The sequence below is a fragment of the Lissotriton vulgaris genome, chromosome 2_1 (assembly GCF_964263255.1).
Source record: "Lissotriton vulgaris chromosome 2_1, aLisVul1.2, whole genome shotgun sequence".
NCBI classification, from domain to species: domain Eukaryota; kingdom Metazoa; phylum Chordata; class Amphibia; order Caudata; family Salamandridae; genus Lissotriton; species Lissotriton vulgaris.
In genome coordinates, this window is record NC_141687.1 from 576,444,962 (window position 1) to 576,465,755 (window position 20,794).

At 44.0% G+C, this 20,794-nt stretch overlaps 1 protein-coding gene across 1 annotated transcript in view; it reads right to left on the reverse strand.

The window, feature by feature from the left end:
• Positions 1–20,794, reverse strand: part of LOC147730764 (uncharacterized) — a 625,137-nt gene that overhangs the window by 207,529 nt on the left and 396,814 nt on the right. The window contains exon 22 of the mRNA XM_086955578.1: positions 3,049–3,188. Coding sequence (XP_086811704.1) covers positions 3,049–3,188 — 140 coding nt within the window. The remainder of the gene's footprint in view (positions 1–3,048; positions 3,189–20,794) is intronic.

Here is a 20,794-nt window from a genome sequence, read left to right on the forward strand (position 1 = left end):
ACCTTTCTCCATAACTTGGTCTTATTGGCGTGTTGCCCCTTGCCATGACTCATCCACCCAGGAACTCCTTTTGTACAAGGTTTCCAACCGTTTAGCAGAATATTAAGTAATTCCCCTGTCATAGAATTAGGAGTTGTTTTATGGCATCATATTAGTTTTTTTCTCTCTTCTCTCCAATCATAGCAATCATGCAATGACAATTGCATATTTTCACCTAACACCCCGTTAAATTTCTCTACAAGACTATTTCCACGAGGATGTGCAATGGCTGTGTTTCTATGATTTTCACCACAGTACTCCAAATATCTTTCAAACTTCCCTGACACAAATAGTGGACTATTAGCAGTGAGTAATTCCTTGGGATATCCCTCTCTCTTGAATATTTCCTCACAAAATCGATGCTAGCTGCTGATCTTACCTAATTAAATAAACTTACATTTGGCCATTTAGAATAATAATCTATAAGGAAAATTACATAGGTCCTACTGATATTTGGCAATTCAAATGGACCACACACATTCATTACGACCTTGTACCAGGCTCTCTCCAGAAACACAATAGGTAAAACATGCATTTCTCACTGCAAGCACAACTCAAAAAACATCTCAGAAACCTTTCCACATCTCAATCCAGACCTGGCCACCAAAGGCCATCTCGCCCTCTCCTTTTTATACCAGACATGCCACTATGCCCCTAATGCAACAAGTTCAAAACTCTCTCATGCAAAACCAATGGCACCAACAATCGGTCCTCTCTTTTCAAAATACCTCCTTGATAAGACAACTCATGCCACATACATTTATAATAATTTACTTCTAAAACATCAACACTGGATAATGACCTTCTACTCGGTAACAACTGAATAATATTTAGCATGACGGAATCTCTTTGCAAACTTTCCTTCCATTCCTCCTCAGATATGGCTTTTATCCCATCGTACTCCACAACTGCTACCATAGAATTATCGGCCAGGTCGTCAAAATCCACATGCATAGGCAATCTTATTTGTTACAGTATAGCTGGAGTACAACAGATTGCATGGTGTCAACAATTAAAAATGAGAATGCACCTATCACCCAAATATTCTACTAATAAATTGCCAAATAATACTGCGGCAGAACAAGTAAAGTAGTTCCAATTCGTTTAAACAAAACAAACTTACATAATAAATGTAGTCACATTGTCTGGTAGATTCAAAACAAAATATTAATATAACAAAAGTTGTCACTGATGTCTCCTGACAGCTCAGATAGTGGTTGCAACTTCCTTTGAAGAATCCTACAGTGCTAACCAACTAGGCATCGTCTTTGTTCACCTAGTCAAAATTCCAGCCTCCAGCCAATGGGAACTTATATTAAATGTATAATGCTGCATCTCTGGTGTACCTGAAATTCCAAGTTGTGCACCACGCGTGCTTCACAGGAATAAGCAATAATCGCACTTCACTCCAAGCTTGTCGCGTCAGGAGCGCAGAGTTCACTATAGTGAGTCATACCTCCAGAATAATATTGTGCGAGCTAAATCGGAACACGGAAGCAAGGGCTGGCAACTTGTGTTTCAAAATGTTAATCAAGACCGTGCACACAATGGGGCAGATTTATGTTGGGAATGCGCCACATTTGTGTCACGCAACTGCGGCGTAAACGTGGCGCATCCCTACGACCCATTTACAACGTGACGCATCTAGGCAGATGCGTCACGTTGTAAAGCCCTGCGCCACTTGTGGGCGTTCCGGCGCAGGTTGGGCGTTCCGGGGCAGGTGCGCCTCGCAAAAGTGGCTGAGTGAAATCTATAAGATTTCACTCAGTCACTTTCAGGCCAATGCTGCGTCAAAACCCTGCGCCTGCTTGAAGCAGGCGTAGGTCTTGATGCAGCATTGTAAAGATGGGGCACCCCTGAGCCTTGCCGGAGCAAGGGCTGGCAACTTGTGTTTCAAAATGTTGATCAAGACCGTGCACACAATGGGGCAGATTTATGTTGGGAATACGCCACGTTTGCGTCACGCAACTGCGGCGTAAACGTGGCGCATCCCTATGACCCATTTACAACGTGACGCATCTAGGCAGATGCGTCACGTTGTAAAGCCCTGCGCCACTTGTGGGCGTTCCGGCGCAGGGTGGGCGTTCCGGGGCAGGTGCGCCTCGCAAAAGTGGCTGAGTGAAATCTATAAGATTTCACTCAGTCACTTTCAGGCCAATGCTGCGTCAAAACCCTGCCCCTGCTTGAAGCAGGCGTAGGTCTTGATGCAGCATTGTAAAGATGGGGCACCCCTGAGCCTTGCCGGAGCTGCGTCGCGCTTGCGACGCAACTCCAGCAATGCGGCACCTTTACGGCACAGATGCGTCACGCATCTGTGCCGTTTTTGCCCCATGGTGCGCCGCATTGTAAATGCGGCGCACCCTGGGTGGCGGAGCAGCGGCGCAAAATAACTGGCGCATGGGGATGCGCCAGTTATCATAAATCTGCCCTAATGTATCTCCTTCACAAAATGTGCAGACTTGAAATAAAATAATTCCACATCTCTGCCCCAACTCCAATCTGGAATTAGGGCTTCACACAATTATTTTGGGCTAGAACAACCGTTGGTTCACATTCACTGTTTGTCCCATTCTATCCATAGGGTGGGGCGGTCCAACAGGGTGGTTTCTCCTTCTTGCTCATCGCAACTGATAAGTGTGTACAAAGAACTTCCATAATGTGCAGACATTAAATGAGAGGCTTTATTCAGGATACTGACATGCAACCGGCTCAGGCAAGCTCTCCATAGCAACTTCTGTTAGAACACCACTCGCCCAACATTCCCATAAAGGATTTTACAACATGACTATGCAAAATACAACATCGCCCACTTAGTAGGCAATAATGAGACATGGATACATCGATATGAACATGGACCATCCACTAGACAGGTGTCTGCAGTTACATAACTATGGACTTGATGGAAAGCAAAGAACTTAAGAACATAAGAAACATGCATCACAGCATGAAGTCCCAATTTCCTACCCTCACCCTGAAACGCTGGGGTTTGCAGGAATGGTTCCTTCTTACCTTTTGCATTATTGCCCGAGTTTCTGCTGTCTCTGGTGTGTAGATGATCTGGCCATACAGCATTGGCTTCAAAAACACCCAATAAAAGGCTCCATTGGTAGTATTGACCATATTCACAAGTATCTTTTTACAAAAGTTAGCTGCAAGAAAACAGATAGAGAGAAATGTTGGGACGAGTAATGCATTTTCTATGTTGTCCATCCATGGGATGGATTTCCAGAAGAACACAAACTTTGAGAGACTTTAACCAATACAGGGTCTCCCAGAAAGTTACTTCCATTTTCATTCGACAGGATCAAAAGTAAAGCCCTGGGTAGGCCCAGTGCTGACAATAGGCAAGATGTAACAGACCAGCTGCTTAGACCGGAAGTCTGCTGGCAAACGGGAAGATTTGCACACAAGTGATTAGCTCCAATTCGACATGTATGTCTTAAAATCTTGCAATATGGACATTGCTGCTGTACTTTCTCCCAGTCATAAGTAATAGGGTTTGCCAAAATGCGTATTTACTTTTTTAATTTGTGGTAAATTTAATTACCTGGTACTGAATTTCTATGCGGTAAAGTCAATAAGAATAACTCATAATAAATAAGAGGCAAAATCCGTGATATTTGAGGTTTCTCAAAAGGGTTTTTATTCCTTAAAAAGGAATTGGGTGATTAGCATATTGGCTCGAGCCAAGGTGGCATACCGTTCCGTCACCACGCAGGTTCGGGAAGGGACAGACTGACAGAGTCAATGGTAATATGCGAGTATGCAAGTATGCGACAATACATTATTGACAGGCATTCATATATATAGTCAATGCATTACAGTAAAGGCATATGCAGGAGGCGTAACAGCTGAGAGGAGAGATAAGAAAGCATGTACGTAATACAAAAAGGCGTTACAATAGGCGTGCATGAAGGCGTGAACAAGAACGTCATTTAACATGATGTCACAAGTAGGCGGATCCATGAGTGAATCCGGCAGTGTCAGCAGAAATACATGGCAGAGATGCGCGCGCAGCAGTATGACGTGTAATGTACGTGTAACTTGAGGGGTGAAGGGGGACTTGACATTTAGCCCTACATGTGGAGACAGATGTCTGGATGTCAGATCAACCTAATCCCAAATCGTATCTAATATCTCATGTTTAAGGAACTGTATTATCTGGAAGGAAAAGGTCTCTCGGACAAGAGGCTATTCTATACTGACTGTGAGTGCGTGTATGAGCGTCTACGTGTCTGCATGAGATGCGAGGGGTGCGAGGGAGGGCATGGGCCTACCATGGAAACAGTGCTATGAATTACTTGCATGGAGACAGTGAGGCCGAGCCCTTTGCTCTGCAGCTGGAAGGATGTTGACATAAAACTACTAGACAGGAATGTATTTTCGAGGAGTGGAGCAGATAATTCGAAGGTTGAATACAGTCTTGGCAGGCAACAGGCTGAGCCAAGCACCGTTAGCCGCACAAGGAGTAAGGCAGAGGTCACGGGTACAGATGCAAGCCCAGGTTTGAGATTCAGAGTCAGAAGGCAGAAAGGGCTCGATGGCAGAATTCAGGGCCTACTTCGCCAGAGCTGAAAAACGTGTAAAGTACACTACATAAAGACGTTGGCATGGCATATTTAGGAACGGACTATTTGACCCATTCATGGTGGATCTGAAAGAGGACATGTTAACGTTGGGCGCAAATGTATTTGCGTCTTCATAGCTTGAAGGGGAGGGAACATACATGTACTTGTAGCGTGTACACGGAGTCGTTGGGGTCTAAGATAGGGGACACAATCGATCACAAAATTTATCTTACCTCATTCCCTCCTTGTCCCCTACTGACCCTTCATGATATATCGATCTGCATGAATCGATCAATCTGTTCATGTAACATCATTTGCTCTTCTTTCTTCTTTTGACGTTTTGAATGGGAATTTGAATGCGGAATACATGATGTGGCGCACAGGCCGCAAATCGCCGGTCCACATTGTAAACACAGGCAGCAACTGAATACTACGAGAAGGCCAATGCCTAGGAAGGATAGGATCTTCCATCCCCAAGCGGTCAACGTTGTCCAGAACCAACCGGACCAAGTCCAGGTGCCTGGATTCTGATGTATCAGACTTGCAATTTTATGGAGACGTGTTATAGCTTTATATACCGTTGGCGCGTTTTCTGGAATGAAAACACAGCAACTTGACCCGATGACCTTACAAGCTCCACCCCTATCAGCTAGGATGACGTCAATGACGAGACGATTTTGAAGAACAACAACCCGCATGGCAGACTGTTCCTCTGTTAAGTTACCTATAGCGGAAGTAGCTTCATTCACTACTGCTTCAAGGGTTCTAGTTAATCTACGTATCAGTTTACTATTAGTAACAGTACCTATGTAGGGGAAGAAACCTTTATTGAAGTCTGTGTATTGCTCCCATGCCGTTGCAGTGTAGTCGACAATCGGGAGATCTCTTCGGAGTCTATTGTTTACTAGATTGGTATTTCTGTGATAATCAGGAGGAGCTAGAAAAACAGGAGGCAGAAGGAATGCAATGTAACAGGTACCATCCCAATCTGGAGGCAAACGTAGGTATGCGGTATGGCCACAGACAAAGTAGGAATGACGAGTAGCTCTAAACGTGGATTTGCCTTGATCACTGAATTCGATCACAGTAGTACATTTACTATGACATAAGTGTACGGAACCATTCTTTCTGATACATAATTCACCTTTGACTGGTAACACTGACATAGCAGGCAATACCGGTGCGGCTTCGGATTCAACAGTTAGAATCATGAGGTTAATTGTGTAATTACCTAACCCATATACTTCATTTTCTAGATCAGTTCCTGTTCTAGTGGGAAGTCCCTTCTTGTCAGGGTAACAGACTTCAAGTAGAACTAAGTTCAGGTTTCCCCAAATCCAATTCCCATTGTAAACAGCAATGTCAGAATCTAGGGAATTAATCAATCTAAACCATGCCCCACAGGAGCCATTGTGAGTGAACAGGTACGGAAAGAGGGGCAGAACTCCCTTGTATTTCTGGTAGGGAGGGAGTCGGCCACATATCCAGCAGTTTGTAGCATTGTTAGTCTGATGGGAGTGATGTAACATACTAATGAATGTGTTGTTGCGCAGCGCAAGTCTGTAAGACAATTCATGGGGAGGTAATTCGCTAAAAGAATGTTCGGCAGTGACATTGTAAGCAGATTGTGCACGCTTGAAAATAGGGTAGTACATGTGCAATAATATACTGGCAGCAATAATAAGAAGGCTTAAAAAAAACATAATCAATAGTGTCACTATACAGTGACTACGAAGTGATTTACAATATGCGTCTTTCTTGAGTTGTCTCTGTCTATCTCTCTCTCTATCTCGGTCTAGGGGATACATGTCAGAAACTAATTTAACCGATTCACCTAGGGGAGGACTTAAACAATTAAACTGTCTGACTTGCTAGACCGTAACTTTAGTCTATATTCTTCGGAGGCGGTTTTCTCGACCAGGGGGAGTTTTGAGTCAGTATGTGGAGGAGGGCAGGGCTTAGAGTCCAAGTCCGAAGGAAGTCCGTGAAACTTTTTGATGTGGCTCGAGTGCAGCCATCCTTTTCTGCCCTCCAATTTAACAGCCGTCCTTGTCGTCAGAAGAACCAACTTCGGGGTCTGCCAGCGGGGCTCCAGTGGACTTCTCCGGTCAAAGTTCCGCACGAACACAAAATCGCCAGGGACCACTTCATGGGGCTTCACCTCGGTGTTGTCGGGAAAGGCTGCAGCTACCTGTGAACGACAAGATTGTAGTGCAGACATCAAGGAGGCAAGGTAATCTGTCAGCATAACACAATCAACATCTGTGATTTTACGAGGTATAGGCGTCCCCCACATATTTGGTGGCCTACCGAAGACCACTTCATACGGGGATAGCCCAGTTCGAGAGTGCGCAACCATCCTCATATAGAAAAGGGCAACTGGCAAGGCTACTATCCAGTCAACGCCTTTCTCTCTACATATTTTTGAAAGTCGGATCTTTAGAGTCTGATTATGGCGCTCCATGAGACCTGCTGCCTCGGGATGCCGGACACAGTGGAACTTCCACTGATACCCTAACAGGAGTGTTATGTGTTTCACAAGCTCGGATGAGAATGGCTGACCGTTATCTGAGTACACGATACGGGGCAAACCATACCGTGGGAAGAACTCGCGAACCAGCTGCTTAGCAGTGGTCGGAGCAGTGTAATCTGGGACTGGATATGCTTCTGTCCATTGGGAAAGTGCACATACGACTACGAGGACATACTTGAATCCTCGACAACGTTCCATCTGGATATAATCCATCTGGAGGACTTCAAAAGGGTGGTCGGGAGGCTGAAATCCACCTTTCTCTACAGGAATGCTTTTACCCGGATTGAACTGACAACAAATCATGCAAGTACGCACTTTTTGTTTCGCTGCGGCTCGTAAGTTCTTATTGTACCATATGTGTTGAATGCTATCTAGCATTGCCTTTTCTCCTAGGTGTGCTGGGCTATGTATAGTGTTAATGATGACTTGAACCATAGAATCGGGGAGAAACCATGTAGATATTCCCTTCGTCATCCATCCCTGATCTGTTTGGATCCCTCCTAGTTCAGTCCACTTCTTGATTTCATCTGGTGTGGCATGTGTCTGTATGTCAATTACATCATGTGCGGGATCCTTGACTGTCATGCAGTGTGATGGTGTCGGAACTATTGTCTTTGTCAAGTCAGTTGCATGCATTCGATTCTGGGCAGTTTGCTTAGCTGTTCGGTCTGCCAGGTCGTTACCCTGGCAGATCGTATCGGTAACCTTTGTATGTGCCTTACACTTCATAATAGATATCGCAGTAGGTAGATGTATTGCATCTAACAAGGCTTGAATGAGGGGACCGTGTTGAATGTTGGCACCGTGAGAAGTCAAGTAACCTCTCTCTCGCCAAAGGACTCCAAAATCGTGAATGACTCCGAATGCATAACGTGAATCAGTGTATATGTTAACTCTCTTATTTGTGGCTTGAATACAGGCTTGTGTCAGAGCAATGAGCTCTGCTGTTTGAGCTGACAGGGTGTCGATACAATTTGTTTCTATAACTTCGGTGTCTGTCGTGACTGCGTAAGCTGCCACTAATTCTCCTGTACCTGTTCTCATACATGAACCATCCACATAAAGTGTCAGGTCTGGGTCTGGTAATGGGACATCTGTCAAGTCTTGTCTGGGTTTCGTCGTAATAGTGATGACTTCGATACAATCATGCTTCAGTGGGTCTACACCACTTAATGGCAAAAGTGTGGCAGGATTCAATGTGCTGCAGCGTCTGATTTCTATGTGTGGCTGAAACAATGTCAATTCATAACCTGTCAGTCTTGCTATGGTCAAGTGTTGGGTCTGTGTACGATTTAAAAGAACTTCCACGGAATGTGGAACTTGTACTGTCAATTGATGTCCTAATACTATGGAATCGCTCTGTCTGATTGCTAAAGCTGTCGCTGCGACTGATTTCAAACATGCAGGTAAAGCTTGGGCTACTGGATCTAATGTGCTAGAAAAGTAAGCACACGGTTTGTGCGAACCTGCTTGTTCCTGAGTGAGGACTGACAAGGCAGTACCTTCACGTTCTGTTACAAAAAGTGTAAAAGGCTTACTGTAACATGGTGTTGCTAAAACCGGTGCTTGACATAAGGCTTTCTTTAAGTCTTCAAAAGCTTGTGTATGTTCCTGAGTCCAAGGGAGGACAGTCGATGTCGCTGCCTCCTGAGTTGTCAACTGAATGAGTGGCTTGGCTAGAAATGCATATTGGGGAATCCATTGTCTGCAGTACGAGGTGAGGCCTATGAAAGCCCGCACCTCCTTTTGTGTTTTCGGTGGTGACATGTTTACAATTAACTGGATGCGATCTGAAGTGAGCTGTCTCCCCACTTTGGACAGCAAGTGACCCAGGTACACAACTTGCTGAACACAGAATTGCAGCTTTGAAGGGGAAACCTTGTGCCCCTTGTCAGCCAGGAAATTTAAAACCGTCAGTGATGCTGTTTCACATTCGGGTTCGCTTCGTGCGGTGATCAGTAGATCATCGACATACTGGAGTAGGGCGGTGTTAACAGGCATGTGGATACTGTTAAGTTGTCTTTTCAGTGCTTGGCTATAGATGCTGGGGCTTTCTGTGAATCCTTGAGGTGCGCGTGAAAATTTGAAACTTCGTCCATTTAAACTGAATCCGAACAAGTATTGGCTTTCTGGATCAATTGGGACGCTAAAGAAGGCGTTCTTGAGGTCAATTACAGTAAAGAACGTCGCTTCTGAATCAATAGCTGTCAGTAATGAAGAGATATCTGGAACCACAGGATACTGTGGTACAATGCATTTATTCAATTCGCGCAGATCAATAACTAATCGATAAACAGGTGGTGCATTTGGATCAGTACGTTTAAGAACTGGAATGATAGGAGAATTACATACATTGGAGTCGGTTTCCACGACCACTCCTTGTGCAATGAGCTCGTCAATTATTCTCAGTAAAGCCACTACAGCATCTGGAGGTAACTTGTATTGTCGAATTCGTGGTAATACCACTCCTGCTTTGAGTGTGACTCGATATGGTGTAATGTGCATACAACCTACATCAGTGGGGCCTTGCGCCCACAAGTGTGCAGGTACACTCTGTAACCGGGGATCCATGTCTCTTAATACATAATGGCCTTTAAAATCTCGCAAGAATAATCGTACTCCTTCCGGAGAACAGCATATTATAGCTCCTAGAGCTTTCAGTGTCTTTATACCTAACAAGTTTTCTGGACATGATTTTGTAAGCAATAAATCTGTAGTCCGTGTCAAAGGACCAACTGCAAGGGGAAGTGGCTGTGATACTTCATTAATAATAGGCTTTCCTGAAAATCCAAGGGAAACATTCTGTGAGCCTGAGAGGGGTGCCCCTGGAACCTCATTGTGACTGATTGTGGTCCTGCTTGCCCCTGTGTCAATTAAAAACTTTCTGTCTTTTCCTAACACTTGACTGTGTACATAAGGACCCTCTTGATCTACAGGAACTTCAATAAGGGGCAAGCCAAACTCCCTCTCTAGGCTGTTTCATGTGTACCGCTGATAATCGGGGTAGTCATTCTGTGCATACTGGTACATCTGTTGTGTCGTGTTCTGTGTTGCAGTAATAGGCTGTTGCTGTGGCACTGCTACAGTTTGTGATGAAGCTGGCATAGGCGGAATATGTTGTATATTCTGTGGTACTTGTTGCTGGGCCTGATCTTGTCTAGGTACGCGCGGTCTCTCCTTGGTCTTACCCGTGGAGATATTGTGTTTCAGAACTGCACAATCGTTTACATAATGACCTGGCTGTTTACAATAGTTACATGTCCCTTTAACAGGAGCCGTCGAATTACTGGGCTGGGTCGCACCCTTTTTGTGACCATCAGCAGGAACTGACTGGGCAACTAACATTTTCATTTTCGTGTCTTTCATACGTCTTTGTTCATGTTCTTGTTCTTCTCTAATTCTATTCTGGTGGTACTGTAACATTTGTAACATTTGTGAAGGGGTGTTAGCTTGCCAAGTGCTTTCGACTTTCAGTACTCTGTTCTTAACCTGGGGCAGTGAATTCTCGACTAATTTCGTTACAAAAAGGTGTGGATATGATTCGCTGCTTGGTTTCAGGCCGCTATTAATACCAAAACATTTCTCAAATCGAGTATAAAAATCACTAGTGTCTTCATCGGGTTTCTGTTTACAGGCTGAGATTGCACCCCAATCTTCCTTTTTCGTACTCAATAAACGTGGCAACACTTGTACTAACAATCCTGGTAATGCTTTAACCTTATCCCCAAGCCCTTGGCCTGGAATTCTAGTATTTTCTTCGTTTTCTAATGCAGTCCAATCAATCTTTGCATTTCCCACTTCCCATTCTTTTTCTTTAAGTTTCTCATAAATACCAGGAGGCAGTAATACTTTCAATATCTTCATAAGGTCGGGATAAGTATAGTCACCCATGAGTAACATGTCTTTTATTTCACGGTGAAAACCTGCGGGATCTTTATCATGGCTAGGTACCAGTTTCTTCATTTCCAATAATTCTATTTTGGTTATGGGTGTGAACACAAACACACGTCTAAGTGTATTATCGGTATTCTGGACTGGGTGCACTTCACGTAACGGATTCTGTCTATCCATGTAATACATTTTTCTTTCCATGGAGTGTGCTGAATCAGATTGTGGACATAGAAAGGCACTATATCTGTGCCGATGTTCTAGAATTACCTTAATTAGATCGGTACCTAGACCTCTCCACTTATTCATGAGTAGTTCTGCTAATATATCAGGCAGGGGGCCTGGATCGGAATGTTGGCTTCTATACAATAGAAGTAGGTGTTGTATCATGTATGTACCAGCTAAACGCTGTTCACTTGGTGTCATGTTCAGAAATGTGTGTGCTAACGCATCATCACTATATTTCTCGGGACTGTCAGCCCATTGTACTGCTGACCTCGCTAATTCTTGTTCATCCATAGAATCTAGTACATGGTACCCCATTCGTTCTCGGAGTCTGTTATCAGTAGCTTGAAATAAGTGTTCAGGAGTTCTTGGGTTACACATGGCTTCTTGAAAAATTCTTTTACTTTCTGGACGCACTGGGCGCATTGAATTATTAAAGGGTCTTCCTTTACCTACATACGCTATCGTTTCTCTAACTGGTAATTGTGCTTGTCCTGTAGCTTCTTCTGGTTGCTCCTCTTCTGAGGACTCAAACTTGTCTGATTCATTTTCTGGTTCTATCTGTCTTGTTTCATGTATTTTTATTACTACGCTTCTGATTCTTTGATACATGTTTTTTATACAATTCTGTTTATCATGGCTCCCGTCTGCTATATTCTGACCCCATCTATGAAGTGCTTTCATTTCCTCCGGGTCCATCCCCGGCCTATCTTGTTCTCTTATTAAACAGTTTATAAAAAACCGTAATATCTTGGCTTGAGTGTCAACTTTCTGGTGAGCCATGGCTTCCTTAATACTTTCAGGTCCTTGCCCTGTTTGGACAAAATGATATATTCTGTCTAGATGTTCAACCATTCCGGGTAGGGCCAACAAAAAGTTGGTGACCCGTCTTAGTCGTACTGATGCTAGTATTAATCTATCATCATTTCTACCAGGTACTGGGTCATATCTACAATCCCGAGTCGTTCTTTTATTATATCAAAATCGGCTGATCGAGGTGTACGTTGTTGTGCTAGATCCCTGTAAGTCAATCTATGTACTTGTGGTGGTGTCTGGAAACCTATCGCCCCTCCGGACGCGCCTCCTGAGGCACTGGCTCCGAAGGGGTTGTTCGGGTGAAAAGTGGGAGGAATGGGTGCGGGAAGAGCTGGAAGAACGGGAGGAAGACCAGGAGGGACATTCGGAACGGGAGGAAGAGGTGGAGGAGTAGCTTGTCGCGGGGGTAGGGGCTGATTGTCTCGGGGTCGAGCGCCGCCAGTAGGAGGTGTGCGCGGCGGTGCGGCATTAGCATATGCGGCCGCTACATCATCTAGATAGGAAGAAAGGAAAATGTCCTTCGCGGTTTTGGGATGCATTTTAGTCGGGAGCATGGGAGGTGGTAGATCTTTTGGTATTTCCGGAGTGGCCTTAGGTAAACCTTCGGTCAGGAGAGGATACATACCATTCCTAAGGGTGTTTAGTTGTCTGTCTACTTGTTCTATTTTTACTCGGATACCTTCCTCAACTAATACGTTTTCTTGGGCCTTGTCTGAATCCTCTTTCCTTTTCTCTTCTTTTCTAAGTGCTTTTTCTGTACGCCTATGCGATTCTTTACGCCATAATTCGATGGCATCCTTCTGTGACTGTCTGGCTTTCTTTTTCCGTAATGCTTCTTCTACTCTTATGATGCAATCTGAATCCCATGTCCCTGCAGCGGGCCATCTCTGATTCTCTGCTAGATCTTTAGTGTAGTCCACCCATAAATCGAGAAATAAAACGGCATCTAGGCCGTGCTTGTGGTACATAAAGTACCCTGGAGTGTCCCTAGGTGGAATAGGAACAGCTTCCTCGAGTATCCCTTTTCTAGTCTTTATCTGTCTTAATTTGGATAATAACGGCATCTTAAAAATCTGGCTACTTGGTGCTTACTCAGATATGAACACAATTAACACAATAATCACAATAATGACGATTCGAACAATCACTCATACCACGACATTTTGGGACACAATTAAAACATTTTGAGATGAACAATAACAATTAGAAGGTAACTCGCTAACTGCATAATACTAGATACACTGTTCAACAGTGCAGACTGGATATACTGCTAAACAGTACAGATACACTGTCTAAAACAGTGCAGACCAGGTCTGTGTACCCCAAACCTGTCTTGACCGGCACAACCTAATGCGCACGTCTTGATGCGTCCCCAGCAACGGTACTCACCGGGAAGCACGGAAACAGAAGGCCTCGGAAACTCTGGACTGGACTCGACTGGATTCGGACTGGATTCGGACTCGACTCGTGACGCAGATACTTCGGAACTTCGGAACCTGGTGGGCCTCCGTATACCTTGCTCTCTCAGCTAGGCTCTGGTCGGGATCCTCCGCACTTCTCACCGCCTCGTCTGGGTGTCGATCGCAGCCTCAGTCACCTCCGTTGGCCTGAGGGAGATACAGGAAATCCTGCGGGTACGCGTAGTTTCCGTCCGGCTGTGGCAGGGGACTAAGCCTGCAAAGCACCTCCGGCGGGTGAGATGGGGGAGGGGTCCCTATTCGGGCGCCAATTATGTGGTAAATTTAATTACCTGGTACTGAATTTCTATGCGGTAAAGTCAATAAGAATAACTCATAATAAATAAGAGGCAAAATCCGTGATATTTGAGGTTTCTCAAAAGGGTTTTTATTCCTTAAAAAGGAATTGGGTGATTAGCATATTGGCTCGAGCCAAGGTGGCATACCGTTCCGTCACCACGCAGGTTCGGGAAGGGACAGACTGACAGAGTCAATGGTAATATGCGAGTATGCAAGTATGCGACAATACATTATTGACAGGCATTCATATATATAGTCAATGCATTACAGTAAAGGCATATGCAGGAGGCGTAACAGCTGAGAGGAGAGATAAGAAAGCATGTACGTAATACAAAAAGGCGTTACAATAGGCGTGCATGAAGGCGTGAACAAGAACGTCATTTAACATGATGTCACAAGTAGGCGGATCCATGAGTGAATCCGGCAGTGTCAGCAGAAATACATGGCAGAGATGCGCGCGCAGCAGTATGACGTGTAATGTACGTGTAACTTGAGGGGTGAAGGGGGACTTGACATTTAGCCCTACATGTGGAGACAGATGTCTGGATGTCAGATCAACCTAATCCCAAATCGTATCTAATATCTCATGTTTAAGGAACTGTATTATCTGGAAGGAAAAGGTCTCTCGGACAAGAGGCTATTCTATACTGACTGTGAGTGCGTGTATGAGCGTCTACGTGTCTGCATGAGATGCGAGGGGTGCGAGGGAGGGCATGGGCCTACCATGGAAACAGTGCTATGAATTACTTGCATGGAGACAGTGAGGCCGAGCCCTTTGCTCTGCAGCTGGAAGGATGTTGACATAAAACTACTGGACAGGAATGTATTTTCGAGGAGTGGAGCAGATAATTCGAAGGTTGAATACAGTCTTGGCAGGCAACAGGCTGAGCCAAGCACCGTTAGCCGCACAAGGAGTAAGGCAGAGGTCACGGGTACAGATGCAAGCCCAGGTTTGAGATTCAGAGTCAGAAGGCAGAAAGGGCTCGATGGCAGAATTCAGGACCTACTTCGCCAGAGCTGAAAAACGTGTAAAGTACACTACATAAAGACGTTGGCATGGCATATTTAGGAACGGACTATTTGACCCATTCATGGTGGATCTGAAAGAGGACATGTTAACGTTGGGCGCAAATGTATTTGCGTCTTCATAGCTTGAAGGGGAGGGAACATACATGTACTTGTAGCGTGTACACGGAGTCGTTGGGGTCTAAGATAGGGGACACAATCGATCACAAAATTTATATTACCTCAAATTCTGTATTTTTGAGGTTTGATATTCTGTGACCCTAATCATGAGGTGCACCAGCGCGCTTACTGTAGGTCTCTCCGCAAGCAGCTCCCCGGAGCTGACAAAGTATCCATGGCATCCCCTCCATAATATATAGTCTTTCACCCTCCATGAATGGTTCAGTTTATGGACAGGCCTTTCCTATCAACTCTTGCTCATAGTCTTTCTTCGATCTGCAGATTGAGTTGAAGCATTAGCGTATTCTGCTGGAAACGAGGCAGAGCCTGAACAAGAAAGTAAAGAGCTCAGAGAGAGCAGCCCAAATAGAGAAGGAGAGTTGCTGGGGCTTAGTGGCATGACATTTCTTGTGAATTTTGGTTAGACTGGGTATTATAGGTGTTTCACTGGGTGGTTTCCTTCAAGGCTCATATTCCAGAATTCGATTTCCAAGACTGCTTCACATGTCTATGGACCTCCAGTAGTCCTAGACACAATTTATTCAACATAATTAAATGTGATACTCATTATAAGTCTGAGTTATTTCTTGGGAATTAATCCTGAAAAATAAGAAGGAAAAAGCAACAGAACAACCAAATGCGTTTTATGTCTTATGGATGATACCCAAAACACAAAAATACAGAAGTATATAATAATTTAAATTCAGGAGATGTATCCCAAATAACTAGAAAGAAACATGCGGACAAAATGAGACTAATGTCCACCATATATGACATCACATAAAAATAACATAACGTTAAGCACAATGTCTCAAAAAACCAAAAACACTCACCAGTTGACGATTTTAGATTAAAGACTATGAACAAATCGTATGCTTGATATACGTGGGGCAGGCTCTACACTAAGGGAATAATACCTTAGCTTTTCTAATCATTGGAATAGTTTTTCATTTATTCTCTCTCTTTCACTTGAGCACGTAGTTTTGCACTTTCTACTGCACCTGGCAAAATTCTCCCAATCTCTGTTTTTAATGAATATGTATATATGAAATAAACTGTGAATTTAAATTGCTATATACTTCTGTATTTTTGTTTTTTTGGTATCATCCATAAGACATAAAACGCATTTGGTTGTTCTGTTGCTTTTCCTTCTTATTTTTCAGGATTAATTCCCAAGAAATAACTCAGACTTATATTGAGTATTACATTTATTATGTTGAATAAATTGTGTCTAGGAAAGCTTTATTTTTTATACTATCCGATACCCAGGTCCTTTGACTTTTCTGGGCCATACCCCATTTTCTTTATGGACCTCCAGTGGCATTGCCTTTTTATTCTTTACTTGGTGCAATGTTATTGATCTTTACATTGCAGCAAAAGAAGGTAGGTTTCCCACCTCTGTAGGAGCCCAATGCATCCTGCTCCATCCCACTGCAGCGAGATGCTCTCTCACTCTAGCATTCTGTGGCCTGATTCCTCCTCCCAACTGTTCACCTCTTAGTCATGCTGGTGTACTGTTCTCACTCTCTCCTCCCTCCTACTGTGGCTCAAGGGTCACCCTTACATGTAAGTGCATTCCGAAAAAGAATTCCTCCGTATCATGTTATGATATGATATGCCAGATCATCCAAGAATTCCTCTTATATGGGAGGATTCCAGATTGCCTCAAGTTGGGCCAAGTCACTCCCATCCCAATGAAGTCCAATGCTGACTTACCGGATCCTAACAACTTCCGTCCGATAACCAGTATCAGAACTCTAGCTAAACTGCTCAAGGAAGGAGTCCACACACAGCTAGGCAACCGTATTTAGGAATATCAGCTCCTTGACCTCTACCAGTCGAGTGTCAGAGCGGGGCACAGTACTGAACCAGCACTAACTCACATCTTTGATGTCGCCTTGAGATCCCTTGATCAAAATGTCCCTTGTCTTCTGATATTTCTAGACCTGTCCTCAGAGTTTGACAACCATCAAACAAGAAAACCTAATTGCTCTTCTTCACTATAGGATGGGATTTTCTGGCCCGCCTTACTGTGGTTTGCCGCTTTTTTACAGAGCTGGACCCAAAGAATTAAAGTTATTCACTCCCTTGCAACAAGTACCCTCGTCACCATTGGAGTACCTCCGCATTTTCGCCCACTATTTTCAACCTTTTTATGGAATCGCTCTGCGATATTGTAATCCGCTCTAACATCCTGTACCATATGTATGTGGATGGCACTCAACTATATTTGAAGATTGCCTCTCCAGATGGCATAAAAAACTCTAAATGACGCTCTCCTAAAAACTCAACAATGGATAACTCGTAACCATCTATTGTTAAATACTCTCAAAACTGAATTCCTTCTGATTGCCCCCCCCCGCAACCACCCTGCACCTACCCTGGACTTACTTAAACATCTTACTGCGCTTAACTGCACTCCTCATGTTGTTGACTCGGTTAAATCTTTAGGTATAACCTTGGACAAATACCTAAATAGGCAAGATCACATCAGTGAAACTATTAGGGGAGCCAATCTTCAGCTCAACACCCTTAGGAAAATCAAGCCTTTCCTTCCACATGAGGACATCTAGCCAGCTGTACAATCCTTAGTTATCTCACACTTGGAATATGGTTTGGTGACCCTTGCTGGGCTACCTGAAACTAGTTTGGATCCGCTTAGAGCCAAACTAAACGCTTTTACCAGACCTATCAGTGGCTCAAGAAAACATGACCACATCACACTAGACCTAATTCAACTGAGCTGGCTGATCCTTGAAGCGAGGATCAGGTTCAAGATAGTGCACCTGACTCACAAAACTATTCAAAGCTATTCATCACACCAACCCCGTTTACCTGGCAAAAAAACATGAGCTATTAGGCTCAAGTCGGAACTTAAGAAGCTCTAACACCCTATTATTGAAACCTCCCAAATTCAATAAGAAGAGAACTTCCAATCGTGCTTTCTCTGGTCTTGCTCCCCCAGAGATCAGAACCAAGCCATCTACTGCCTCCTTCAAAAACATGTCAAATGGCTACTCCTGAATGACCTTTAACAGCTTTAACACGGATATGATCTCACTCTACTTCTTTCTCCAGTTTGGATACGCTTTTTTAAAGTACTGCTTCAATAGGGTTTATGCTTCTTCTCTGCTGAAACATTCCTGGTCCCACTAGTCTGGCTCAATGCCCCCCTTTAACCTTCGGTATTCCCCCTTGACCTTTTTACTGTTAAGTTATCTCTTTTGATAAATGTTGTAGTTGTACTCATACTTACGCCACTTTGTACAGTGCTTAGATACCCGTATGAGTCATGTTCGCTCTTTATAAAACTTTTCAAATAAATTAATATTTGTTAGTTTCACTTCCTCTCATGTGGGAGAGTGAGGTACAACCCCTGATAGCCAGAGACCCAACCTATGCTGAGTTCACCTAACATTAGCTCTCAACGCTTGGGAAGACTGCAAAGCTCTGATATCAGAGCAGGAATGCCAGTTTATTCAATTTGGGAATTCCCTGGAAGGGTGACCGGTTTGGCACCTCTGCCACTTTTTGCAGCTCTCCTAAGTTAGTTCCAGTAGGCACAGCTGGTACTTCAAGAAACAGAGGGAAGAGAAAGATGAGAGAGGAGGATAGCAACGTGGTTGGTTTGCATATTCTTGCCACGGCTGCTTTTGGTTCCCATCAGTGAATCAGGTAGCTAAAAAAGGGACCCACATGTGCAAATCGGGTGTATCTAACTACTCCACTTAGGAATTTGCAGCATGTGTTTTGCAATATTGTAATTCAGGAACATAACATGAATACTTGTCAGAGGCAGTAAATCATAACATTGGGTCTAGATCATTAGAGTGCATTTCCTTTTGCTCCCCTTACTTGAATATAGGAGCCGCTTCATGCTCTGGCTCATGTCAAAGGGGAGAGTTATGCATACGCAATATCTTTGTGAAGTGTTTGTGTTTCTTCCATCGAGATTGCGGGCGGACTCCTATCATCACCATGAGGGTGGTGCCTGTGCAGGCACTGCCATAGGGATTAGGATGTCCCTTTGCGACAGCTTTTTCATGGAGATCCCAATGCCATGGAGAGGCAGCTGGAAAGGAACTTTGGGGCCCCAAGCAGGGCCCTGTCCCCTGTGAGCCACTACTAAGTGGCCCGGGGGGCACAAGTGGTGCCCCTCCAAATATCCATGCACCATGTGACAGGCACCACATGGTGCCTGGCACACGGTCCATGGATGTTTGAAAAATGCCTTTTTTCTACTGCAGCTTGTGCTCAGCCCATTCCCAGGCCACAGCTCAAGCTGCAGTGAAAAGTAAAAGAGTACTTCATTTTCAAGAAATATATTCTTTTATGAAATATTACACACACTTTTAATTCATAAAAGGAAAAAGCTTTAAAAAAGAACACCATTTTAGTAATCTAATCCAACAGTGTAAGATAGTATCCTTCTACGCTACTTGCAGATTATGAAATTTCAACCATATAAACATTTTAAAAAATCCTGACCCAATTCAGTCTATATTCCAAGCTTCACATATATTTAAAACCTCTCACTAAAACATTATAGAAAAATAATCAGTATAAGAACAATTAATTCTGCCCCAATAGCATTTTAAAGTGCATTGTGCTTTTAACCAATATCAAGTCGTACGGTTACCTCAATCGGGATTGTAAGGTGCAATATTCATAGCAGCTTTTCACAACCTTCCTATTTGGGGATCCACTATTTTACTTAACATCACCTTGCTGAGTAATTACATCCATACCGACCTAAATCTCAACACCTATGGGGATGATAATGCCAGTTGGACTTTATGATTTTATATAAATACTGACCAACGGCGATAGGTACATCTTGGAATCTAAGACCGCAAATCAACTCTATCCCCGCATCCCTTGTTTGAATCCCATATTTTGTAAATACAGGTCAGAGGATCTTCTTCCTTGCCTCCATGAAGAATACACAATCCATCAGTAAATGTCTCCCTGAATATTTCCTCCCTCCCTTACAAGGGCACCGGCTATTGTTCTTACCAACCTATTTTTTTATAAATCTTTTTGTTCAAAGGTTGATCAGCATACAACAATACATGTAAAATATGAAATACTAAGCGCAGGGCAATTGTGGGTGTTACAGACTACATCCATCTGTGGCGGTGATTACTGTGTAAGATATAGTGAACATACATTGCCTTAAGCGCTATATCCTACCCCAAAGCAGGTTCAGGAAAGAGGTTTCCTGATCCACCTTATTCCCCAGCCCCGCCCTCCTCAGGCCCCTCATATTGTGCCCAGTTGCCCCATACTTTCTCACTCTTGCGAAGACAATCCCAACTCTGGTAGACCTTGCATTCCGCTAGTTGACACTAATCTAAATCCTTCTTGCAGTCCTGGATATCCAGGGGTCTAGTCACTCCCCATGCTTCAGCAATGTTTCACTTAGCCACTCCGCTGCCAGCGTCAACCACAATCTGAGGTACCTGGGCCACTTCTCTTCCTCAGAAATACCCAAGATCAGCCATCTAGCCTCTAGTGATACTTCCAGGCTCCTAATCGCCATCATGACTGCCGTGACCTCCCTCAAATAGCACTGGATCTCAGGGCACTCCAAAAGTTTGTGGAAAAAGGTGCCCACTGCTCCGCAACCCCTTACGCTTTGGGATGAATTGCTTCGGCCCATGCAGTATATTCTAGATTGAGAATAGTAAAATCTGATTAATATATGCAGTTGTTTAACACGGAAGCGAGCCATTATGGCTATTTCCCTAGGGCTTTCGATGGCCTCCTTCCAGTCGTCATCT